Source organism: Erpetoichthys calabaricus, chromosome 2 (genome assembly GCF_900747795.2).
Source record: "Erpetoichthys calabaricus chromosome 2, fErpCal1.3, whole genome shotgun sequence".
Taxonomy (NCBI): Eukaryota; Metazoa; Chordata; class Cladistia; order Polypteriformes; family Polypteridae; genus Erpetoichthys; species Erpetoichthys calabaricus.
In genome coordinates, this window is record NC_041395.2 from 198,178,203 (window position 1) to 198,205,511 (window position 27,309).

The 27,309-nt window shown below is 39.4% G+C and overlaps 1 protein-coding gene across 7 annotated transcripts in view; it reads right to left on the reverse strand.

Annotated features, from left to right (window-relative positions):
* Nucleotides 1-1,571: 1,571 nt before the first annotated feature.
* The window catches only part of zgc:153039 (uncharacterized protein LOC767698 homolog), a 110,416-nt gene continuing 84,678 nt past the window's right edge, over nt 1,572-27,309 (reverse strand). The window contains exons 1-13 of one of the 7 annotated variants that reach the window (XM_051923051.1): nt 15,076-15,601; nt 13,877-14,011; nt 13,047-13,184; nt 12,677-12,964; nt 12,495-12,602; nt 12,224-12,335; nt 7,875-8,032; nt 6,706-6,788; nt 5,946-6,070; nt 4,141-4,338; nt 3,158-3,327; nt 2,617-2,763; nt 1,572-2,534 (exon numbers count right to left, since the gene is read on the reverse strand). In XM_051923051.1, coding sequence (XP_051779011.1) covers nt 1,678-2,534; nt 2,617-2,763; nt 3,158-3,327; nt 4,141-4,338; nt 5,946-6,070; nt 6,706-6,788; nt 7,875-8,032; nt 12,224-12,335; nt 12,495-12,602; nt 12,677-12,964; nt 13,047-13,184; nt 13,877-14,011; nt 15,076-15,199 — 2,643 coding nt within the window. In that variant the 5' untranslated portion in view covers nt 15,200-15,601 and the 3' untranslated portion in view covers nt 1,572-1,677. Of the gene's footprint in view, nt 2,535-2,616; nt 2,764-3,157; nt 3,328-4,140; nt 4,339-5,945; nt 6,071-6,705; nt 6,789-7,874; nt 8,033-12,223; nt 12,336-12,494; nt 12,603-12,676; nt 12,965-13,046; nt 13,242-13,876; nt 14,012-14,973; nt 15,602-27,309 lie in introns of those variants that run through there. The other 6 variants (XM_051923050.1, XM_051923052.1, XM_051923056.1 and 3 more) reach the window with 6 other exon arrangements.

Sequence of the window (27,309 nt, forward strand, 5' to 3'; positions counted from 1 at the left end):
TTAATCAGATGGATGGCAGGGGTAGAAGTTTTTTTTTTTTTTAAATAAGAATATAAGCTCTCACCCTTCAGATATGCTTGACTCTAAGATCTGCCCACAAGTGCACTGTTACAATTGATTTTCCTTGGACTACAGCATACAATTGCTCCAAATTTTGATTTAGAGTTACATTTCACAGTCCCAAATTTTTCTTTACTTCCACACCTGCTGGCAACTGCCTGCAGATCAACCTGCAGAAGAGTTCAGCCACACTATGATGCTACTCTCTCCAATGACTTAACAGCAACTGTAGTAACTAAGATCTTCTTATCAGCCCAGTGGGTATTTTCACTGGGATCACATATTTTGGCTTTGTTTGACATGTCGGGAGTTCCAAGTGTTACAACTGCATTTGCTTTAAAATCAAACAAGGCCAGTCTTTCTGAGGTTGTACATCTAGTCAGAAAATGCTTCAACAAGTTTTAAGACAGCATCCCTTTACCATACCTACTCAAGACCCTGCATGTCCATGGCTGGTAGCCAGTTAGGCTGCTACAACAGGTGAAGCTGCAGAACAATCTTACATAACTACCATTTGTCCTAAATAATACTGAATGAAAATATCTGTAATGATTACCACTTAATCTTGGTGTTATGGACTAGCCTCAAGTTTTGTGGGAGAACTGGGATTACTGGTAAACCACCAGTCCTTTTCTCCAAACCCAAAAGAACAGTTCTGAGTCACAAGGTCCTATTAGCACTTGACTTGGATACCCTAACCATAAGAGGACACACACAAAATCCCATGCCAAGGCAGTTTAGTATTACTCCAATATCTCAAAGATATACATTTTAAATTAATTAGTGATTCTTAAGCATCCAGAGAAAGTTTAAGAGCAGTCCCAGTGAGAACTTGATTTAAACAGGATTCAAATTCAGCCTGCTGGAATTGTGGGGCAGTGGTGTTACCCATCACCTGACCCTTAATCCACTGTTAACAACAATTAGTGTGCAACCTTTAGTGTTTTGGTAAGACTGGTCCCATGCCCACACTTCATATTGCTAACATCATACGGTCTGCACTCTATTCCATTAGGATGACTGACTGAACTAACTGCAGATCATCAGAATGATTAGGACCTCTGGGTTGGCTGGTGAGCCTCTGCTCTGATGGGAGCACAAAGTCTGTAGGCTGGTGGGAGGGTTTAGTTATTGAAGAAAGCCATTAGTCATTCAGAAGCTCAGCACCTATCAATAAGCCTCAACTGTGATGGCAGGCCTGTTATTACCAGTAAGCATCTATTCTGTCAAAAGCCCTGGGCTCGTTGGACAGCCTAGAGTCTGACTCTGTTGCGGAGCGACTAGAATTGGCTGATGCACGTTGCTCAGTGATCGCAGGAAATTAGTGACCCCAGAGGTCACCCCCCTGCTAAAATAAATGCATCAGTCGTAGTGGAAGTGAGAGGAATATAATGATCCCCAAGTTGGCAGGCAACTCTGCTTTCATTTCCATCCACTGCAGACATTGCAGTTGTTGCTCACTCTGTTTGATCAAGGTGAGATTCTGGAACAAAACAGACATCATCAATCACTTACTTAAACTGTCATTTATTAAATAATTTCTTCTCAAAATTTGACCAGTGACAAAAAAGACAAGTAAAAAATAACTAACAAGAATCTTTTCCACCCTTTTTGTATTTAAAGATCAGTGCTGGTAACAGGGCTGAGCCCGTGAATAAGCAGTGTAGGACCCAGACCTCTGGTCATGAGGTCCAGGTGGTGCAAATATGTGGGGTAGAGGCTTGTGTCAGCTGGTGGCCTTGGTAGATACAGAAAACGCACAGCTGGGGCTGAGGAGTGCTCTAAGATCAAGGCATTGACTGCCTTAAGGTATTCATCTGAAATACGCATAGCATTACTAGGGAAGCTGTTTACAAAGTCACCTTCCTCTTCCTCCTCCTCCTCCTGGTTGGCATCTGGAAGCTGCTTATGCCAATGCAGGGCCACCACTGAGTCCCAGGGTACCATCTCAATGGAAGCTTTGATGCGTAGCTTTGCTAGCAGCTGCTTGAGTTTTTCTTTGGGGCCCTCGTTTACATGACCTACTTCAACACACAAAAACAGCCGCAGCTTGGCATGGCGCCAAGTTCGTACCATGTTAAGAATGCAGCCCAACTGCAACAGGAAGAGACTAGATGTATCCACATAGTTGCTGCTATCTGGCCTCATTAGGTTCAGGGGCCAGATGTCAATGTAGAGGCCAGATTTCTGTGCCAAGACAAGCTTGCGGTCAAAGTTTGAGAAATATCGCGCCAGAATGATGTTCTTTAACATCTTGACAGCATCAGACAGTATGGACACATATTCAAAGCCTGACAAGGCCTTCCCTTCAGTTGTTGTCCGCAGCGGGGGAAAGTTCATCTGTAACTCCTCGCCATCCTCAGGAGAGAATCCACTTACACTGGTATCCATTGAAGAAGAGGTGTCCAAGTGTTCCTCCTGTGGTATGCAGTCATCATAAAATCCCAGAACTAGAGTGTTGGGCCTCATTCCACCTAAAAGGAAAAAAATATGAATAAAAACCACAGAAGTCATAAAATTCCAAGATAATGAACACCGACTTCAGGAAGTGCTTACCAAGCCCAGAGATGCAGAGCAGGTGCTGAACACCTTGCCGTACTGACCCCGCTAGTGTTAGGTTGACAAAGGCCTTGATGTTCAATTTATCGACAAGCATAAGCCAAGAGTCATACAGTGGCTGCAGCGGGTCAGATGGCAGTGTGCCTAAAGAGAAAAATAGCAACTTTTGAGTTCCCAGTAAAGCACATGGAGAATAATGTATGGTGTTTGATTAAGCGGATAGTATATTACTCAAAATGGACATTTCGAAGTGGATCAATCAGAACCAGCTACTAAAACTACACATGTAATTTGACTGGTTACATCCTAATTCATAGATTTACATAGTTATATTGAATGAAACTTTTTAGTTTTTGCACAATAAATGAGTCATCTTAGTCACCACTAAGCAGACTGGACTTATAGTACCTAGCTACATGTCATTAAAGAGGACCGGTCAGTTAGGACATGCTCTACTGGACCTGCTGGACTATGGTACACAGCTACAACCTTCTAGTTTTAAATATCATGTTTTCTTGCCTAACACCCTAATTCTCACCTAGATCTCCCAGCTCCACATGACCCAGAACATACAGGCCACTTTTCTTGATATCATTAATGAAACTTATGAGCTCCATGCAGCTTCGGGGATTGGCCACCATAAGCAGGACCTGTGGGCGCCAGAACTTAACATGCTCTTTACGTACATCGAGCATCAGAAGATATTTCCTTACCTGCAGCAAAAAAAGAGAGTTGGTTATTTAGTTAAGACCTAGTGACATATGACAGTATCCTGTGAACATAATAGTGTTTGCTTCAAACTTACTAAAAACATTGGAGTATATCAGAGTACTGAAATGGTATATAAACTGACAGCATCCTAATTTCAAGTTTAACACATATTAGTTAGTTTGAAGACTGAGTGCTTCAATTTCTGACACTAAGAATCAATCTAAAAATCGTAGTCACCTTATTTCAAGAACGGTATACTGTAGTGCTTGACTTTGGAGCCCTCTGCGTTCAAAGAGGTCTTTGAATGGAGGGCTCTCACTTTCAAAACCAATGAAATTTGGCATCTCAGTTAGGAAATCTTTGGTTTCAAGCCCACACAGGGCTAGTGGTCAAGATTCTTGGTTTCCAAAAAGTTCCCTTTCACAAAGAATGACAGCTGAGGGTGCAACGTTTTAAAATAGTTAGTAGCAAAAAAAGGATCACCTGCACTTTTTTAAGCTTTCCTCCTAGCAGCTTATCTCTAAAGCTCCAGACTACTTTTAAAGAACATCAGTTTGTCATGGCAACCTAGATTTTCCGTCATCTACATATTTTATTGACCAAACAGCTTCAGGGTATCTATACACAAATGCTTACATTTTCCCTGGCAAAAGGAAATAGTTCAATAAACCAAGACACAACTAGAAAATGTTTGTGTGTGGAAAAAACTGGATAATCTTTCATATGTCAGTACTCAGGGGAGTCAAACACAATTAGGGCAATTTTATACTGCTGATTACAAGCCAGAACTTGGGACATAACCTCTATGACCTTACCTGGTGGAAGATAAGAGCCTGGCTGATGTAGCCCCAGCTGCTGGTGGGAGACATGTAGTGGATAACGAGAAGTAGAAGCAACATGAATGCAATACTGGCTGAGGCATAAATAGGATTGATGAGGAACATCATGACAACGCAGCCCACGATACCTAACAGACAAGTATGCCAGGTAAAAAATCGGAAGGTTGGCCTGCAGAAAGAAGGAAGAAACAGTATCGGAAGAGGTGGAATGCTGCTGTGGTTGTCAAGATAGCACTGTTAAAGAAAGTCAAACAGAAATGAAGCAGAAGTTAAAAACAGAGACAGTAGCGACTATCTTAGACCATATGTTGAGGTTTTATTTATCAGTCTTTAGGTGTTGAGCTATGCAAAAAAAAAAAATAAAAAAAAAAATACATTGGGGAAGACATCTGCCACCTACTTTGAGCTCCTAGCCATTAACCAGTGAGCATCTCTTGGAGCTTTTATTTTTTTATTCTGTAAATTAAGGCCTTGGACTTTGAGCCTGTCAAATTGTACAGCCTTGCATCTTTATCTACAAGCAGGCTAATCCAATCAGATCTGAGTATTACAGAGCTATGTTCCCTAGATGTCTGATTCTGTCAAGTTTCACTAGACAGTAACTTTACCACTAAAAGGAATAATCAGTCTATATTTTACAGTTCTACATTTTAGTTCTTGACAGTCAAATATTGACAGATCTCAATATGTTCCAGTTTTGCTTCCTGAAAACTGATATACCGATTCAGAATGACCTCAACACCTTTTAATGTTACCCGTTAGTAATGGGGGTTTAGGAGCAGTTATTCCAAATGGCAATGCAGTGACATCCACCGTTGTGTTGGCAAAAATGACACACTTCAAAAAGGCTGTTAGACAATAGGGTTAAGGAAAAACTAGCAAACATAAAAGGAAAAACAAAGGGAAATCATTTAAAAATGGATTTTGTTGTAAATGAATGCGTGGGTTTGCAATTGCTGCTGTGAGGCTGAATGGGGAGGAATAATGAAATGAAGAAATGTGAAAAATAATAATTATAGTGATGCAAAAAAAAAAAAAAAAAAAAAAAAAGGAAAGAAAGCAGGGCCAAGGGGAGCTGGATTCCTCAAATTGCAACTGAGTCGTCCCAGTTGTTAGGATGGGGTCATCAATCACAGGACGACCCCAATTTTCTGCAATAATAGAACTTAATGATAAACATCCATTAGAAGTGTTCCTGGCCTTTGTAATTACCATTTAAATGATTCGTCTCTATCATTAATGCACCCGACTGGGAAAATTGCACTAAAGAAAATAAAAGGCTGCCCGCCTCCCGCTCCCTCAGAGGTGTTCCTCCCTTTTAAACAACACAAGAAATGCACTCAGCTTAATGTGCAGCGGCACGCCGACCCAATGCACGCAAACAGCTTCTTCTCTAGTGCCGCGATTAACACGTCTGAGGCTTGGGATTGCGGCTAATTAACTTAAAAGCCCAGCTCGTGTGCACTGCACACTTATAGCACCTGCTGTGGCTGCCGCCACTGCAGTCTTAAAGAGACCACACTAGGGCCTACTTTCTGTGATCCAGGGATCTGGTAAAAATGCACCTGGAGGAGCTGTACATAAAACAACAGGTGATATGGATTCTAGTAAAAAGAGTGTGAACCTTTAGTCTCAAACAAGATACAGTAGGGGCAAACAGGAGCCTTTCTCTTACTTTAAAGCTGTTGAGGCACTATAACATTTTGTCCGATTTCTGACAAACGTCCTATGAAATTTGATATGATGCTTGGGAAAAACGTACTACTCAGCACTTACCTGAAGTTTGGGGCAGATGCCCACTCAAGTGCAAGGCAAGCCAGGTCAACAGCTGCATAAACCAGAAGGAAAAAGATGGTGACAATGCCAGCAATTGTGTTGAGCTTCCCAGAGAAAAGCACCAACTGAAAAGAGTTATGGAGTAAATCAGTGTACATTTACTGATAAACACATCCATCCACAAACAGACACACACCAACAAGATACATACTAGAACTGGCACAGATACCAGCATACACATACCTACATGTACAGTATATCAACACATAGATAAAAGACCTCACACAGGCAAGACAAAATGAATACTTATGAGTACAATGATAGAAATCGGATCATATACAGATAAGACTAAAAGTATGGAGATGCAAATACAGAGTGGTTAATAAAGACTGTGAAATGAAATGGAAGGCATATAGACAGACATTCACACACATAAAGGTGGGGGACAGTCAACATACGCACAAGTTAAATTTGAAAGCATTTAAATAGCAGACCAAAAGTATACATAAAGACAAACACATGGGTGACTATTAATGAATACAAAAGAAGTACTAAATATATGAAAATGTATCAATAAATTAACCAGTGAACGCTAGCGAGAATCAACATGTACATAAATGTAAACAGAAACTGCACGTATTCCTAAAGAATAATTCCAATTCAGATGTGGGCTGTCTGATAATCTGTCCAAAGCTAGTACATGTCATCCTGTTACTTTCATTATTAACAAGACAACCATATCTCTATAGCCAGTACCCACCTGAACCAGGAACCAGGAGATTAGCACAGCCACCCAGGGGTTCCCACTACTTGATGTCTTTGTTGCAGGAGATAATACTTTCCCTGTATGAAAAAAATGAATAAAGATGTAAGTATCTTATCTCTACTACCTTCTAGTTCATAAACCAGAGAAGCACTCATCACATCACTCAAAGCTCCCTCTATCACCCCACATGTGAACAATATTTCTCCTAAATTGCAAGGACCCTTGATGTCAGCTTTCAAACCTCTCCTGTAGAACAGGATGCCAGGCACCCATTGTCATTCACTAGCTGCACAGGCTGGTTGGTGCATGGCTTATTGAGTTGCGCTGGAATTTCAGAGGACATTTGTTTTACACGACACGCGAGTAGACAGAGAAATAAATCAGAGTCATGGGTGTAACGAGGCGCAGACAGAGCCGAGTCAGCACAGCTTCTCAGGGTCTCACTCGCAGAAGAACATGCAGGGCTTGCAGCAACATCCAGTCAAAAATGTGTGGCACTTACCAAAACATGTGGCCCTTGACAGTGAAATGCCACCTGAAAAGGTACAGTCTCTTCCTCATCAGGATAGAGGCATCTGTGGAGATAAAACTTACCACTGACCAGACAGACATTGTCTGTTGATACAAGCCTGTCTTTAACAAGAGACAGAACTGGGGGAAACCAGCCACATCCTCAATGAGAGAGACAGACTTGCTACTGGAGAAGTGAACATCTTGGTCACTGACATACTTCCTGCTTAGGCAGTTTTCTTTCTCATCAAATTGTACCTACTTAAAGAAATGAGCTCCTTCCTCGCCAATAAGTGAAGCTCATGGAGATATACTGTACTTCTTCTTCTCGGACAAACACTTGCACAGATGAAGCTTTTGCTTATGAAGAGATAGCAGAGACACCAAAATCTACATTCAGCTATCTTGTCCTTTTCACTCAAGCCTCTGTCACTATACTAGCCACATTAGTGGGAACAAGGAATAACAGAAGGTGACTATGAGCTACCAATGCCAGTTTATGAAAGGCTACATGTGGTCATACTACTGGAGGTCTGGTAGACAGAATGTCCAGGTTACATTGCTTTAATCACGTCCGTAACCTCAAGCACAAGTCCCACCATCCCCCCACCCCAAAACCCAAAGTACTTCCTTAATAATGCCCACTCTCTCACCAAATAGGTCATCACGTGCCAGGGCATACAGGATACGTGATGCACCAATCAGATTGCTCATAGCAGCCGAGATTGTGGATGAGTAGATCCCAATGGTGACAATTGGGTGCCACACATTAATATCACGCATGAAGCTGTAATCATTCTGAAGTAAGAGCCTGAAGAGGGTTTAAAAAAAAAAAAAAACACAAGAATTAAATGTTAACAGTTACCCAACTTGCACAAATAAAAATAGGCTATCGCATTCAGAAAAATCTCCCATTTCCTACTCTCAGAAGGATGGATGGTGCAAGTGAAGCATTTTGGTTAGAGGGGGGGAAAGATGGTGGCAGTCCACTACAAGCTATATTAGTCAGGCAAAATCAAATTAGAACTCCAAGCACGTTCACTCCTGGTTAAGCTTTCTGAATTGTTGGCGTCACAATTCCATTAAGTATTAGTCAGGTCGATGCTGTCATTTACACACAATTATTAAACAAACTCATAGTGCCAAACAGCAATGTTGGTGCATGCTACTAGATTCAGCATACTTCTTCATACCCCTGGAATTACTGAAGCCCCTCAAGCAACACCTTGTTCCCTCAAACTGTCATAGGGAAAAGACATGTCCCTTTCAGTGCATCCCTAAAGTTACCCTTCTCAAACAGGGTCCAGGTCCTTTTACTGATAGGCCAACAATCACAAATCGTCTCCCAAAATATCTCCTGATCCTAAATGGGATAATAAATTAATTCATCTTTCTGTAATAACAAGCTGGAATTAAAAAAAAAAAAAAAAAAAAAAAAAAAAAAAGGATAAAACAGCAGCCAGGTCACAGTGGTGGTGGGGAGGGTCTAAGACTGCATTCACTGTCAAACATCAAGTTATCTTATTAATTCCTCCCTGGGGCAGCGAATTTGAAAATAAATCTACAAACATTTGACATTTTCAACTGCTGCTGCCCTGAAACAGAGATATTATAAAGCTGACAAAGGCAGTGGTGCTGAATGTGAGGGAGACAATGTAACAGAAAGGAATGTAAGAGAAATAAAGGGACTGGGACATTGTGAGAAAAGAAAATATGGAAACAGGCGATAGGAGGTAGGGGACCAAGGTACATTACATGTATATATCACATACATATTCAATTGCAAAAGAATAAAGGAGAGAGAATAGTCTACAATAAGATGCAGAGTGATAAGGAAATTAGTGAGGTGTTTGAAGAAAACTCTTTTTGGCTGGCTTATAGACAAACACAAAGAACTTAAGTCATATAATTTATTCTGGATGACTTCTAAACCATGAAATTGGAAAGCATATGTTGCCTATATTATTTATTCACTTTTTTGTAAACTTTCCCTTGTCACTTTTCTCATTTGTCACTCGTCTTGTGTTGATTCCCTAGATACCCACAGGAATGGCAGCATGAAGGTTTAAAAAAAAAAAAAAAAAAAAAAAAAATAATAATAAAATAAAAAAAATCTATATAAAAAACAGTCTTCTCCATCTGCTATGCACCTTGTTTCTACTATGCTTTCGGAAAAAGACAGTACTAGAAGGTACACACACTTCCAGACTGACTTAGGCTGCCCTCCTGTGGAAGCTACAGGAAATGAGGCCAGGAGTTTGATCAAGCCTTGAAATTACTTCGATTTCAAACTGATGTATGGAATGGCACAAAGAAAAGGGACAGGATCTGTGACAAGCATTCTGACAGTCATGAAGATTCATTCCACATTTTGGTGATGAAGACACGGTGAGAGTTCATCTTCACCACATGGTACTCCTAAAATGCACACAATTATATTCACACACATTCACAAACACAGCAAATATGGGTACTTACTCATGTGCAGACATTGCTCTGAGCATCAGTAGACATGTTAAAACACATGCATGTCTCAATCATATATGTGTAATACACAATCTCATACAGTACTTCTTATGCAGAATTGTCCACATCAACTCAAACAACACTGGCATGTATATGCGCAGTATTATGTAAATTCTCACATATTTGCACAGACACACACAAGCTTACATGTGCTTGTATTTATACAAAGTGGATATTTTATTAGGTGCAACTGCATTCCTCATGAAATTAACTTCTTAATTATTGATAGCATCACAAGTATATACACAATTATCATGTAACCTACTTAGCCTAATGGTGGTACTGGGAGGGGACAGAGTTTGTTCCAACAATACTCTTTAAAAAAAGTAGGCAGGTACTAAAGGATTGGGTATGCATACAATTTAACAAAGGTAGCAGCCAAAAGTAAAAATTCAGGATTCTTTTAACACATAGTAATGGGAAGGTTACCATGAACAACATACTGTAACATGCCTTACTAATAGTCTTCATGTCTAGTGTTGCAATACTAGTACGTTGAGAATGAGCTACCACTTAAAAACAAAGGTCATTGGGTCCTTGTTTGAAAATTGACCATTGATGAAAGTAGCTAGTAGAGGCTGACATATCTTGTATTAGATTAGCTGGGTTACAATTAGTCAAATAGCAATTGAATACAACAATGGTGCTGAAATGTACATATTAGAATGCAATGCCTTGGCTGAGTTCTAACAATATCAGCAAAAAACCAAGAAGCTGCAGCTGTACTTCATTAAGAAACACAGCAATTGACCGTAAAGGACCTACAGGATCTGTCTGGTGAATCACAGACTGTAGATGGAAGTATATGGATATGGGAAAGTAACTCATGAGTCCATTAATCCACCCAGCAACTCTGCAGGCTGTGAGTGGCTGTGTAGTGGTATGGGGTATTGTACAATATTTTATCACAATGTTCAAATATACAGTGTTGTTGCTGGTCATGTGCATCCATTCGTGGCATCATCAGTGCATTTACTTTCAAAACAAAATATATACCTTTTCAGTAGAACTACATAAGGTTAGTGTTGGAGTTTTATGATTGAATCTGTACCTGGTAAGAGACAAAAATTAATCTGAAACTAAGTTATAGTGTAGTAATTGTCTCTGATCCCTGCATAAACAATTAGGGGCTGGAAATCTAAGAACAAATCTTTTAAGTAAATAATAGTAAATTTACTACAGCTTTGCTTAATTTTAATAAAAATGAAGCTTTCACATAGATAATACTTGATTCTGTTCGCCCCTATAAGCAAAGAATTGAATGGATTTTTCTTAATGCTCTGCTATATTTCAGTATTAAGACATCTATATGAGCTCATATTGAAGTAAGACAGCTAAAAAGAAACACAAACTGTTAGTAAGGCATTAAGGGCATATAGTTTTCTGACTGTTATGTACATATATGGCCCAGCGCTGTTCAGCCATGGAATGGCCAATTGGGGAGGCAGCTTGATGTATGAGGTCTCCAGGACTCTAAATATATCCAAATCTTCTTATGTGATATAATCTACTGTTAAATTCTGCTCTGTACTTCTAAAAAATTTTATACTGTATTGAGGATTTGTTCTGTTCTGTGTATTGTATTGTATTGTATTGTATTGTATTGACCTCCTTCTTTTGACACCCACTGCACGCCCAACCTACCTGGAAAGGGGTCTCTCTTTGAACTGCCTTTCCCAAGGTTTCTTCCATTTTTCCCTACAAGGTTTTTTTTTGGGAGTTTTTCCTTGTCTTCTTAGAGAGTCAAGGCTGGGGGATGTTAAGAGGCAGGGCCTGTTAAAGCCCATTGCAGCACTTCTTGTGTGATTTTGGGCTATACAAAAATAAATTGTATTGTATTGTATATATCAAATGTAGGTCCTAGTGTATGTAATAGCAGATAGAAACTTTAAGAAATGAAACCTAGACACTTAAGCCTTAAACAGAACATTATAGACCAGACTTTTTTTTCCTTTTTTGGGTGTATTATCAACTTTCTTCTTTATTTTTTGTGTAAACTGTTTACTTTCAATTTCACTAAAACTTTTAAAATGAAAACACTACGATGTACGAGGAGTCATACTACCTGCTGGAGTGCCTTTCTGGTAGCTGTATTTTGAACTATTTGAAAACCTTTGACAAGTGTTACTACAGTTAGAATAGACAATGAATAGTTATTGGAAATTAAGATTAAACTAAGATTAACATAAATCACCTCCTTAGCTGCAAGATCTCAAGTCCAATCATGTTATTGTTGGGATGAGATCTGAAAGAATAAACTTTTCAAGTTAGATTCGCCACCAGCTTATTTGCCCTATGTGTCATATTGGAGTCCACAATGACTACCACCTGTGTATGCCTTACTTCTGAAACCCAGTTATACTCATACTCAAATAATTAAGGCTATCATCAATCAAAGCATGCCTAATTCATTCACTGAGACAGCATTTTTTTGCATAGAGATCTCCAACCAGGTCTTGTGGATAGCAGCACTCACCTGTCGCAGGTACAAGCCACCATGATGCAAAGCAGATTGTAGATGATGTAAGTGAATACCACTGCAGTGATGGTGCCACGAGGGATAGAATAACTGGGGTTCTTCAGGTCTCCTGTTGACAAAGAGAACAAACATTTACATTCACCTTGCTGGCAAGGTCTCGGTCTCTGTCGTAGTGTAGTCAGGCAAAAGATACACACTAAAATACACTAAATCTGTGAGGTTCACTAGTTTAGTTGATAAAAATGTATCAAAAACAAAAAAGTCTTACCTGACATGTTGGAACCGGCCATGATACCAGTACAGCCATTAAACATCACTGCAAACACCGTGGCAAAACTCATCATGGCGCCAGTGGTGTAGTCCACTACATAGTGGGCTGTAAAAACAGAACAGTTAGCCCTCAGCAGGAAGACAATGTTGTCAGACAAATTAAGCATCAAGGATACTTACGCATTAAATTGCCCTGCAGGGTGGACAGTTTAAATCCAGTGAAGTTGGCAAACACTGATGATCCATTGAAGGGGACTGGCACAGAGGTAGGCTTTACAGCAAAGAAACTGATGAAGACTGTGGCTAACACAATAATAACAATGAGGAAGATGATGAAGGTTGCCCGGGCATAGATGTTGGCCCCCACCATGCAGACCAGTAAGCAAAGCAGCAAAATTCCTGTTGCATAGAGTAACTCCCACCAGTAGCTGCGGGGAAGAACATGTGTGGAGTCTGCACTGATGTTATCTAATGGAGGAAAGGGCAAAATCATCAGGCTGGCCAGAGGTCTGTTGCTGGCTACTGGTGTCCACCACTACAGCTCACACACCTGGAGAGATTCCAAAGGTGTCCATGATGGACTCGACCAACCCAAGTACAAAAAGGGCACTGCCACACACATTGGCAAAGAAAAACATGATACCAATACTGCCTCCAAACTCGGGTCCAAGTGCACGGCTGATCATATCTGTGTTGCGAGGTCCAGTTAAAGAAAGTGTCCTGGTAAACAAATTTTAATCAGGACCTAGAAAAGGTAGGCAGTAATCAATAGAAGGTTGCCTGCTACAAATTCCTGAAACATATTTAATCTAATTTAAATAAAACTGTGCTACTTTAACTTCATATTTAAATGGAGACTTGATTTAACTCAGTGGACACTACAACTACTATAATCTACAAGTCCAATATATTTTTTCTCAGGACTAGTCAACCTTGCATTGCATACAGTAGTGACATGTATGCAACTCAGTAGAAGATAAAATATAAAATAACAGAAAAACAAAAACTAGTAGTATAGAAAACACACACACTAAGAAATAGTACAAGAGGGAACAAACAAAGTGTTGGAAGTACACTTTGAGAAGTAGGAAAGGTAAAACTGACTAGTAGTTAAAGACATGATGACAAGCAAATGCAAAAGGATGCAGAAACACAATAAAGATGTATTCTATCACATGCAGAGAACCAAAGGATGACATGTGAAGTAGGAAAGGAGGAGGAGCAAGACTAAATCTACATCAGGAAGAACAAAGTCTATGCAGTGAATGCAAGGACAATTAAATTTGCTAGGAGAATGAGACACAAGAAGGAGATATTTAGTGTACACTGAAGCATTTTCCATTTTCTCTGTGAAAGCTTTTGTGATCTTTGACAGGATACAGTAGGCACCTCCAGCATCAAGAGCACCATTTGTGGAGATAGCACAGACAGAGAGGACGGTCATGCTGATGATGATGTATGCCACAATGAACATAATAATCCCTTGATAGAGACCAGCCTGGCCTACTACAAACCCTGCAGTCACAAAAACAATTGTTAGATTTCATGAATATGAAAGTGACATTTTTGTTTAATTTGGTGGATGCATTTATCCATGGCTACATATGAGATGCAATTGGTCATATTTATTTTGTTTTTCCAATTGGAGCACCAACAGCACAAGGTCATTAGAAGGATTTGAACCCACAACCTCAGGTTTTGAAGTCCAAAGTCCTAACCACTACATCTCACTGCCTCTGACAAGTGACATGATTTATCACAAAGTACCTCTCTTCTAGTACATTCTCCAACCATTTAAATATTAACCTTTGTAGATCGGGTGACTGGTTAGATAACAAGCATAGACTTCTCTGACTGGTGCAGACAGAAAATTAATGTGATAATGGCAAAAATGAAGCATGTCAGTTAGCTTCTAAAATAGAGTGATGTCTGTAAAGGAATGACAAAGAATTTTCAAAATACCATTACAAATATAAAACCATGGAAAATTCTGGAATCTCTTAAAGGATTTTAAAGAGCAGAACAGATAATCTCTGGGGAACTTTAGGAAACCATATATTGAGTTTATATGAGAGGGGCTCAACCTCCTGTAAGCATACTGATTAAAAGTGTTTAGCTTAACTGGGACAAAGGAAAATAATCAGTCCCCACTGATACCACTGTAATGAGATCAACTCCACTACTTCCAAATTAAAATTGCTTTACAGGAAAGCAGTACAGTTCTCACCTTCTAATTACACGAATGTCAGGGCAGTTCACCTGTCATGGAGAAAGGGAGAACATTTGCCTCTTTGTATAGTAGGTTGAGATTTAAACAATGCGATAGACACTTAGAAGTTTGGAATGGAGGCTCATACAAATGTCCCATTCCCGCCCGGCTACTCTCTGATTGGCCGTTGTGGGGTCGTAGCAGGACGCGCTCACTTTCGACTGGGAGTGACTAAAACGGCGAGTCGACCGAAAGTAGAAGGACTCACCAATTCTAAGGAAGACCACGACACTAAACATGGATAGCAAAGTGGGGATAACTACCCCGAAGAAGGTGGTGAGCCTTGGGCCACGCTGGTCGCTTTGCCTACGCCTGGCTGATGCCCGTTGACTCCCTCTTTCTTGTTCGAAGCCGCCGGCCACCTGACGCGCAACTTCGGCTTCATTAACGCTGCAGGATAGCCGGTAGTGCAGGAGTGGTGTTCTTTCTGTCATAGTTTTCGGCAAACAACCGTGCTGTCCGGGCCGCAGAGACAAAAACACAGTACTTATGAAACTGGAACTATGAACTTTCCCAGTTCCCGTCGGGCTGGGCGCTCCCTTGATCTGCCTGCCTCCGGCATCACGTGATTCGAGGTGCTCTGTCAGTGCAGTTCTCCCAGTGTGCAGGCGGTGGGACGGAAAACACCGGAGAGGGGCGGGGGACGTGGTGAACTGCACCCGAGTCCCGCCCCGAAGATTGAGTAGGCAATGGGGCGGAATAGGGTGAAGATGGGATTTGCAGCGAATCAGAGTTTAAGCAAAATGGTGTGGGCCGCATCCAGAATACGAAAGAGAAGAGAAACGAGATGAGCACAAGGTGAGCGAGTGGAGCAATAAACCAATGGTCAGAAAATCGAGTTTGTTTAACAGAAAAAACCCCAACAAATTAATACTGTAAGAAAGGTGACTCGCAGTCACCAGCTACTTTTCCCCATTCCTACCACATTTGTTCAATCAATGAACCCTCTAAATTATTAAGAAATTCAGAGAGCTGCGGTGCTGTCTGTTGTGAATGGCACAGCATGGAATGAAATGCATCTGGACGGGCAAGGGGGATATGCTGTATATCCGTGCATTCAGAGTTTTTGTTTGACTTTTTATATCTCACTTCTCATTTTCTTTTCCTCTCTGTAACTGATTAGAGTAGGACTGTGGGCCGAAACTCGAGCATGTATACATTCGTCTCTGGTACCGCCCCTTCAGCCAGGAAGCTGTTTGTGCGAAACTGTACTTGGCACAGTGTCATTGCTTCAGGGAATCTGAAAGGCATCAATAAAAATTGGAGGGTTTTATAATTTAATTTGGGTCTCTGTTGGAGATCAAGCAAAAATCTCGTGTTTATTAGTCCTTTAGGCAAGGGATATTAGAATGTCTGACATCCACATGCTTTTCTGCCAAAATACATGAAAAAAAACATTACACTCACACTGGTTCCACAATTCAAATACTTGACTGCATGATTATAAAAATACAATACAATACAATACAATTTATTTTTGTATAGCCCAAAATCACACAAGAAGTGCCACAATAGGCTTTTACAGGCCCTGCCTTTTGACAGACCCCCAGCTTTGACTCTCTAAGAAGACAGGGAAAAACTCCCAAAAAAAACATTGTAGGGAAAAATGGGAGAAACCTTGGGAAAGGCAGTTCAAAGAGAGACCCCTTTCCAGGTAGGTTGGGCGTGCAGTGGGTGTCAAAAAGAAGGGGGTCAATACAATACACAGAACAGAACAAATCCTCAATACAGTATAAAAATAAAAATTTTAGAAGTACGGAACAGAATTTAACAGTAGATGATGTCACATAAGAAGATTTGGATATATTTAGAGTCCTGGAGACCTCATCCATCAAGCTGCCTCCCCCATTTGGCCATTCCATGGCTGAAACAGCGCTGGGCCAGCCAATCCGATGAAAGGACCCCTCCTTCCCATGATTACTGCTATCCTCCATCAGGGATGACTTTACCTTAGGCAGGCAAAACAACTTGATAGGTGGGCCGTGGCACCAAGTGCCACATTTGAGTACCGAGAAGAGAAACAGAATAGGTGAGGGTTAGTATCCAATTATAATTATCATGTTACTTATGTTTTAGTGCTAATGACTAACAACAGAGATGCAGTCTGTACGGTTAATCAGCAGCTCTAGTCAGGATATGCTAAACTGAAGTAGTGAGTCTTCAGCCGGGATTTAAAAGCTGAGACCGAAGGGGCATCTCTTATAGTAGCAGGCAGACCATTCCACAGTTTAGGGACCCTGTAACTAAAAGCTCGACCTCCCATTGTTATTTTATTAATCCTTGGAATCATAAGCAGACCGGCATCTTGAGATCTTAATGTGTGCTCTGGTAAGTCATGTAAGTCATGATAAGTTCTGACAAGTAAGCCAGACCTTGGCCATTTAATGCTTTACATGTTAAAAGGAGGATTTTGAAATCTGCCCTAAACTTAACCGGGAGCCAGAGTAAGGATTTAAGAACTGGAGTTATGTGTTCGTATTTTCTTGTTCTTGTAATAATTCTTGCAGCCGCATTTTGGATTAACTGGAGGCAGTATAGAGAACAGTTTGAACATCCAGTGAACACCGCATTGCAGTAGTCAGTCCTACTAGAGATAAATGCATGAATTATTTCCTCAGAATCCTGTTTATTTAGAAAGCGCCTTAATTTCCTAACATTTTTAAGATGGAAGAAACATGATTTGGATAACTTTGTAATATGCGCTTTAAATGACATGCTAGAGTCAAAGATAATTCCTAGATTGCGGGCTGATTCAGTATAATTAATGGCGATTCCAACTGAGTTAAATGATGACAAAATATTGTTATGATCCGCGTCATTCCCTCCAACTTTATCTGTGTTTAAAGACAAGTAGTTCTCATTCATCCACTCCTTTAATTCACTAACACAACTAATTAAAGACAACATTGGAGAAACTTCATTTGATTTAAATGAAAGGTATAACTGGGTGTCATCTGCATACGAGTGAAAATTAACATTATGTTTCCTAATGAGAGATCCCAGTGGAAGCATGTAAAGTGAAAACAATAAAGGTCCCAGTACTGAGCCCTGTGGGACACCATATTGAACTTCTGTGTATAATGATGGAGTACTGTCAACACCTTTCTGTACATTTTTGGAATCGATTTGATAAATAAGAACTAAACTAAGCGAGCACGGTGCCTGTAAGCCCCACATCATTTTCTAGCCTATGCAGTAAAATAGAATGGTTAATGGTGTTAAATGCTGCACTTAAGTCCAGCAACATAATTACAGTGGAGTTTCCTTCATCAGAGGATATCAGAATGTCATTTACAACCCGTGTTAGTGCCGTTTATGTACTATGATCAGTGCGGAAACCAGATTGGAATTTCTCAAATAAATTGAAGTGAATACCTCATAGGATGTAAAGTTGCCTAAATTTTTAGAAGTGATTTGCATTTTGCTGCAGTGAATTATTCCAAGTCCTCCTCCTCGACCAGAATCTCTAGACTTATGAAGGAACGAGTAGCCATCTGGTGACGCCTCAGCTAGGGGGACAGTGTCACATTTACTAAGCCAGGTTTCAGTGAGAAGACACAGATCAGATTTTGTACTTAATATAATGTCATTTACCAAAACAGCTTTATTGTCAAGAGAGCGAATGTTCAATAAGCAGCATTTAAAACTGCATGGTTCTTTCTGAACTGGTGATATATTTTTTGTTTTAATTTGAAGTAAATTTCTATTACATACAGTATGCCCCTGGTGGAGGGCCTGGTTTTATCCCTTGGTCTAATTATACACCTTATTTTTTGGTTATCAATTAATTTAAGGTTTGTATCAAGACTAAATTTACTGGATGCCCCACAACAGGGATTATGGGTAACAGCTTCAGGATAGTAACAGGTGGGATAAACAACAGCCTGTGATTTAAGATCACATGACTGCAGCCTGGGTGGTGCTCTAATCAGTCAACCAGGCAGTTTTGCTGCCATATTTTGGGATAATACATAAGATCCCCTCCAGTTAGGATGAAGACCATCTCTTTTGAAAAATCCAGGCCCTTCCCAAAAATCATCCCAATTGTTCACAAACGCTATGCTTTTATTTGCACACCCTTGGCTTTTGCTGATAAGACTTCTACTTAAGAACATTGGCTGGCCACTTTATTTAGTACTCCTGTATGTTAATATGACAAATGCAGTTTTAAAACTAGTATGGAGGTACTTAAGGGTCATGGTTGCATGTGGAAATTTGAATGTGGCATGCTGGAAATTTAACTTGCACTGCTGTCTTTGCTTCTTATCCTTTCGTTTCACTGTCTTTGTCCAAATGCACACGGTGAAATGCGGTACAACAAATTGTTATGTGTTCAAGGTTTTCTAGAATTTTGTGTTTTATTGATTGTGTTTGTAAGAACTACTCCTGAACTCTTTTCAGTCACTTCACACATTTTTTGTCCAGCACCTTATGAGTCACTGGTATGAGAAATCCCCCACATATGATATGTCATTTGATGCATCTTGATATCTAGTTATATAAGACATTGAGCTTTTTGGGATCACTCCACCTATTTGTGTCTCTCTAGGCCCAAAAAACCCTAGTGTGTAGACCATTTTTGGATCATATATTGTACAGGAAATTACTCCCTTATGGTAAAGAGTAAACCAATAGGTGTCATCAGCAAAAATGATCAGCAGGACTTGGAAGTTGTACATGCTACATCAACTCACTCTAGGGTTCACACCCTAATGGAACATGAGGGGTCAAAGTTACTATTTTTTGATAAAACTGTGAAAAAATGGGTTTGGTAAATGTGCATCACCTTGGATAAAGGCATCAGCCAAATGAGTAAATATTAGTGTAATTTTTTAAAGTTGTAACATTCTTATGCTTCAAGGAAATTACCAGAAATGTTCAGAAATGTTTTGTTGAGATATTTCGAATAAAATGTGCCAAACATATTTTTAAAATTTCAATAGTTCCTATTAAAAATCATTGGTGAAATTATGAACTCATACAACTTAAAACAGAGAACCATTTCTTTCCTCGTGTAATGAGTTATTCAGAAATGATCCCCAATACCATCTGAGAATGCATTTGTGACTTCCTCATTTCCTCTGCTACTGCAAACATTTGACACAGAATGATTTCAGGTTTTCAACAAAAATCTATTATTTGGTAAAAGGCAAGTGAGTGAACAAATACAACTTTTTTTTAACTTACTTACAAACAAAGTTATCCAGCACCAAATGGCTTTTTGTAAAAATAATTTTCTCCAGTTTAATTAGCCATAATAAAGGGAAAATTAGAGTCGCCTAAACGAAAAGCAGTGAGGTTTGAATACAGCCCGTCCTTCTCAATAAAAATCTAACTTATTTTGAGCTTCACCATCTAAGCCAAGTGGTCACCACAAAGTTTCAACAAACATCTAATACCATTCCTGAAGAATTTACAATTCCTGAAGAAATTACTAAAAAAGTTTCTGATATTTATCCATATGGAAATGGCTATGAAGCCATGTATAAGGCTCTGGGGTACCACCGAACCATAGTGAGAGCTATAATTTCCATTTGGAGAAACTTAGAACAATATTAAATCTCCCTAGAAGTGGCCAGCCTACTACAATTACTCCAAAAGCACAATGTAAAATTCTCCAGGAAGTTTGGATCTCAAAACACATAAAAGAATTCCCAAAAAACATATAAAGAACTGCAGGCCTTAGCTCAATCAGTGTTTGTGACTCCACAATCAAAAATAGGTTTCATTGGAGAGAAGCCCTGCACAAACCAGCACTAACCAAGAAGAAAATATGTACTTGTTTCTTGTTTGCCAGGAAGCCCTCGCATGAGTCCCAAGCCTTTTGGGAGAATGCGTTATAAACAGATGAGACAAAAGTGATACTTTTTGTACAAAGTTGGTGACTTCATGTTCAATGTAATGTAAATATAAAGTCACATTAAAGCAAATAAAGAATTTCACAATAAGACAATCATACCAAGAGTCAAACATGGTTGTGGTATTGTGATGGTGTGGGGATGCTTTGCTGCTACAAGACCTGGACAACTTACCTTGGTTGAAAGGACCATTTTTGTCGGTATCAGAAAGACTTTTAAGGAAAATGTACAGTTGTATATCTGCAAGTTGACTTAAAGCTGGGTCATGCAGCAAGAATGACCCAAAACAATAAAGAAAGTGCACATTAAAATAGCTGAAAAGAAGCAAATCTTTTACATTTTGGACTGGCCTAATAAAAGTCCAGATCTAAACCACAGATGCTTTAGTAGTACCTGAAATGAATGGCTAATGCTCAAAAACCTACCAGTGTTTTTGAGTTAAAGGAGTTCTACAAGGAACAATTGGATAAAATGTCACTGTGACATTATAAAAGACTGATATTGAATTGTAGGGTATATTTGCATGTAATCATTGGAGCTAACATTGACAGAACCAGTTTTTAACTGTAAGGGGGAAAATGCTGTTCTCATTATGCCAGTTGGTGTTGGATAGCTTTGCTCATTCAATAAATGACATATATTTGCTGAAAATATTCAGTGGCAAAATTTTGCTGTAACAAAGGAAATCAGGAAGGTGGCAAATTACTTTTTTTATGGTACAGTAATTTGGAAAAAATATTAACACTGTGGAGCTAAGGTGTGCCAAGTTCATTGAGCACATATTGTAAAGAATTAATTGAATTTGGAGGGCAAGATGTCGATAGCATTGGCCTTATGTTGGTGTATCTTCACACGTTCTTTTTTTACTCATGTGCTACTCTTGTTTTAATGCTTGTAAGGTGTAGGTTAGGTAGACTTTATTATCCCAGAGAGAATTTTGTTTTGATGCAGGAAACAATAAAGCATAGGATGCTGTTACGCAGATACAAGAAAATAAGTCAAGAGACAGTATATGACAATCATTTATACAATCATACACAGGTACACACATCCATATGATTTCTACCAATATGAACTCTGATGGTACACAGTAATAATTCAGAAGTCAGTAGGATATATACAGCTATTATAATTCAAAATGTTTATAGCTTTGGTGATAAAAGAACTTTGAAATCAATTGTTCGTTACCTTTGGGAAACTAAATCTGTAGTCTGATGGCAACAAATGAAACTTTGCAAACAAGATGACAGTTGCCAGACAGAATTGAATTGGCTTTATTTCTTAACTCTCCAGATTATCCTTTTATTTTTGTTGAGATGGGGAGGAGAGTAACATTTAAAATCTACAGCCATATCCTTGGCTTAATAGATATTAGGTTGCTAAGTTACTATTGAACAGCCTAGTCAACAGTAGGTTCATGACTGTCATCCTTATCTTTTAAAAGACTAACAAGGACAGAATCATTTGCAAATTTTAAGATATGCACATCCTTATCTGGACTTCTGCAATCAATGGTATACAAAATACACAGAAGACAGACAGCAGCCTTGAGGTGATCCAGTAATTTTTTTTTGGTATTTGATACACTGTTTTACCAAATACCAAAAAATAAATAAATAAAAAATAAATAAAATGATGCTATCAGAAAGCAACCATTAACACCTATTCTTAGTGTTTTATCAGTTAAAGTTGTTCTGACAAGTTAGGTCTAAACAGAATTTATTAGTGAGTTTATAACTAAAATGTGAGGCTGAACTGTATTAAAACAGAAAAAAAAAACAAAAACAATAATCTAAGATTGGCTTGAGGTTTTTTTTAGCAGCCCTCTCTTAATTTTAATCAATTTCACAGAGCATTTAATGTTATAAGAAGTTAATGCCAGTAGTCTGAAGTTCTTTCAAGGATTTTGGATGTTCAGTTTTGATAATTGGGATACAAGTATCTATTTCCAGAGTTTGGATATCTGTTATAAATCAAGAGGCATATGAAATATGAAGTGGGATATTAGGCAGATATACTCTACATAGGAAACCAGGAATTCACTTATTCTATCCAGTTCAGAGTTTTTTTTTTAATTTTAGTTTGATAAAGGGCTTATTTGCTGTCATTTTAATTGAAGAAGGATTGACTCTCAGCTCCAGTCCTAAGTCTGTTTTTTGCTAAATAACTTCTGAAGCAAAATCGTCTGTCTCAAACCCTAAATAGAATCATTGAATTTTTGAGCCAGTTGGTAGTCAGTTCAAACCATTGCCAGTTCCACATGAGTATTGTTTTTATTTTAAATGCATTACTATTATCTTCATACTAGTCCACAATGAGCTCAGAATGCCAGGTCATGATTCATTATTAACTCTGTCTTTATACTTCAACTTTGCCTGCTTGATTTCACATTTTACTGCATTTTATATTTCTTTCTGTTTAATTACAGTTACATATTGAAATTCCTTGTTTCTTTTGTTTAATAGGTGTTTTATACATCTGGTAGTCCATAGTTTGTTTTTGGGATATATTTTAACTGGTTTAACTGGGATTATAGTATCCTCAAAAAATTTTATGTAAATATTTTGTTGTGATAAGGTTCTAGGTGATCCTATTTTTCCATTTATACTTTTTATTATTTGGGCTTTAACTGAAATCCCACACTTTTACCACACTGTCAGGGACCATAGTTCTCACTTCTCTCTTCCCTTTTACATCTATAATCCCAGGCAGCTTGATAGAGTACAACAACAGGCAGGAGAAAGAGCTACACTTTTAATTATGTATTATAGATAATAAGTTTTATTATAACTAGCGCCACATAAAGCAAATAGAATATGGTTTTGCAAATCAAATTGTGCAACCTAATAATGATAGATGTGTAGTTTCAGGTGTCAGATAGTTGACACATTTTGTCATTGTGTAACACAACGAAATTACTTTTTGTGACAGCCCCAAGGTGCATTTAAAGAAAAGTTAAATAATTCCAAATATGTCATATTGCTCAAAGTACAGCAGCATAAATGGTTATTGCACGTGTTAATGAATAGTACATTACATATTCTACAGTATATTGTAATACATTAGTATATTGCACATTATCATTATAGCTTATTGCACATGTTCAATTTAAAAATGGTTCTTCGACTGAGGAGATTGAAAGTTGAGAAAGTTTATGGCAGATGGGAAAAAGCTATATTTTAGTCTGTTTGTGCATACACGGAAATATAAAGCGTCTGCCTGACGGGTGGAGCTCAAACAAAGAATTTCCAGGGTGAGTTTTGTCCTTGAGAATGTTTTTGGCCCTTCTCACACAGCGAGTCTTATACAAGAGTTCGAGTGATGGCAGTTCAGTCCCTATAATGGCCTCTGCTGTTTTTACAACACCCGCTGCAGGGCTTCTTTAGCAGCCTTGGTGCAGCTGTTGTACCAGACCATCATGCAGTTAGTTAAAATGCTCTCTATAGTGCATCTATAGAAATTAACCAGCAGTTTCTGGGGGAGGTCAGCTCTCCTTAGCTTCCTGAGAAAATAGAGGCGTTGTTGTTCTTTGCCAATTATAGCCAAGTAGTTGTCAGCCCAGGACAGGTCCTCTGAGATGGTGACTCCTAGAAACTTAAAGCTGGAAACTCTCTCCACAGGATCTGCATTGATTGTTATCGGACTGTGATTGGTCTTTTTAGTGGTCCTAAAGTCCAGAATAACTTCTTTGGTCTTTTTGGTATTTAAGACCAGGTTGTTGGTGTTGCACCATTCTGTCAGATTCTGAACCTCTTCCCTATATGCAGCTTCACTGTTGTCTGTTACAAGCCCGATGACAGTTGTATCATCCGCAAATTTAACAATAATGTTTGATTGGTGTATGGGTTGACAGTCATGGGTGAAGAGTGCATAGAGAAGGGGACTTAGTACACATCCTTGCGGCACACCAGTGCTCAAGGCTAGGGTGGAGGATGTGTGTTTGCCCATCCTGACAGACTGGGGGCGGTTGGTGAGAAAATCCAGTAACCAGTTGCATATGGACGGAGCAAGTCCTAGTGCATAGAGTTTTTGGATCAGCTGGTTAGGTATGATGGTGTTAAATGCAGAGCTGTACTTGTAGTTGCACTTTATTCTTTCTGGTCAACTAATTTGTGCTCTGTTCTGTTGTGGTTATCAACTGGTCTGCTCTCTTCAAGATGGAAAATTGCAGAGAGAATCAGGCTTTGCAAACCTACTCCTTATTGCCCCTCTGCTGCTCCTGACACATACACACACACACACACACACACACCTGCTGGAAACAGCTCAGGCAAACTCAACCACCCTCAGTCCAGCATTTTCTCTTGTTTCAAATAAACAAGAAACAAAGGATGCAATTAAGGTATAAAATGGGCCTATTTTAGTAAATTCTTGTCAATTAAATCCTTGTCCAGCTTCCTTGCTCTATACATGTACATAGTTAAACAATTGTGTAAACATTCATGTTATCATTATACATTAATAATAAAAAAATATTTTCAACCTACAGTATATGCTAGACCAGGGTTTTGCCAACTCCGGTCCTGGAGGACCACCGTGGCTGCAGGTTTTCATTCTTAACCCTTTTCTTAATGAGTGGCCTGTTTTTGCTGCTAATTATCTTCCTTTGAACTAATTTTAATTGACTTGTTCTTGAAGACTCAGACCCCTTAATTGTTTCTTTTTCCTTAATTAGCAGCCAAACAATAATGAGATAAAAAATGAGCCTAAACAACTGGTTTCCATCATACAATATCTGAAAATAAAGGAAGATGAAGGTCTCAGGAATGTTGATCTGCTCAGGTCCCCAAAAGATTTTAACAGTGCTCTAAGGGCTTGTTTATACTTCACGCTCAGAACACGTATGCACACGCATCATGGTGGTGACGTATTCCCAGCGTTCATTTCACACGTCCTCTGAGCAGAACCTTAGAAATTAACGTGATGCGTGCGTGAGTTGCAGTACCAGTAAAAAGTCGGGGGGCGCAGTGTGATAAAAATCGGAATGTGGCATCAGAGTCTCTGTTTACTATCTACGTGACAGAAAGCCACTATGTGGATCCTACTGGATCGATGTGCGCGCTTCGATGTTTGATGAATGGTTCGATGTGGTGAAGCAAAATCCCAACATACTGTACAAATGCATTTGTTGTGCTTTTATATTCAAGCATCGCATATTCCCGATCGTAATGACACGATACATTTTAAAAGTCTCACATACCATCTTTTGTGCCATCTTTTTTTTTTGTGGCTTCCTCCTGACCTAACAGCAGTGGCAAACAGCAATAGATCACCACACAGAACACATTAAATGTATGATATTCCAACTCTCTGCACATTTAGAATCCTAAGATTTATACTTGATATCACTTTCATGATGAAATGCATTAAAGTATGAATGTTACATTTCAGATAAATCGTTAATTTCGTTTAAATAATGAATACTGTTAATAATTACACACATGGGGGTGACACGGTGGCAGAGTGGTAGCACTACTGTCTTGCAGGGAGTCACGTTGCTGGTATTCCCTGCTTGGAGTTTACATGTTTTCCTGCTGGGTTTCCACAGTGTGCTCCGGTTTCCTTACAAAGATATGCAGATTTGGTGACACTAAAATGACGCCAGTGTATGTGAGCGCTTGTATTCACCTTGAGATGAGCTGAAGCCCCGACTAGGGATTGTTTCCGCCTCGTGCCCAATGCGAGCTGGAATGGGCACAGCCCTGGATTGATGGATTTAATCATTAAACATCCTTTTCAGAGATATTGCGGTAAGGTGTCCTTGGAATTTAATGGGTGTTCCAGGCAATTCACAACACAGCAAAACCTGTTCTCACCACAATAATATCTCGCACTGCCGCCTGGTGGATTCTTCCATATTTACGCAAAGTACGCATGCAAGTATAAACAGTAAAACGCTTGTGTAGCAGGTGCGTCTGCTGGAGCATGCTTCGCGTCGCATGAAGTATAAACCTGGCCGTAGTAAAGAGAAAATGAGCTTGGTCTCGTCCGTTGCGGGAGATGGACGTCGGAAGCAGAGCTCTGTTAGCAGCGGTGTTATTTTTTCTATTATTTCTTATTATCCCGAGGTATCCTGTATTTACCCAACCTGAGAGTTCTGTTACAGTATATGCAAGCATATACAGTATAAACATGACCGGCAAGAAAGGGGCTCAGAAAGAAACGGAAAAGAAACCTAAAGCTACATCCAAGCATAGACAGGCAAGTCCAAGTTTAAGTTCAAGGTACAGCCATTCAGAGACTGACCTGGAACAGACAGGCAAAAGCCCAGACTTCTCGGGACCACAGTCCACTGCATCGTCTCCAGTTGAGAGCGAAAATGGGAGCGAATGTGCAAGTGATGCAGGTCACGATAGCGCGCCAATTCAAGAAGATCACTTGAAACTGGAAAAGGCCTTGCAGTCCACGCTTTCACCTACTCCTCGCGAGACGGGAACATCGGCTGTAACAGGAATTGCCACTTCACCCACGGAGTATGAAACTGTCCACCAGCTGAACAAGGTAATGATCACAACAATGGCCACAGCCATAAAAGAGCTCAAGAAAGACGTTCAGAAAAATATAAAGAAATAAAGCGAGAAGACAAATGAGAAGCTGCAGCTGGAGATCCAGAAGCTGCGGCAGGATAATAAAGACTTGGAAAAACGTGTATATAATTGCTTTGATGCAGCCTTTAAAGGTATGCC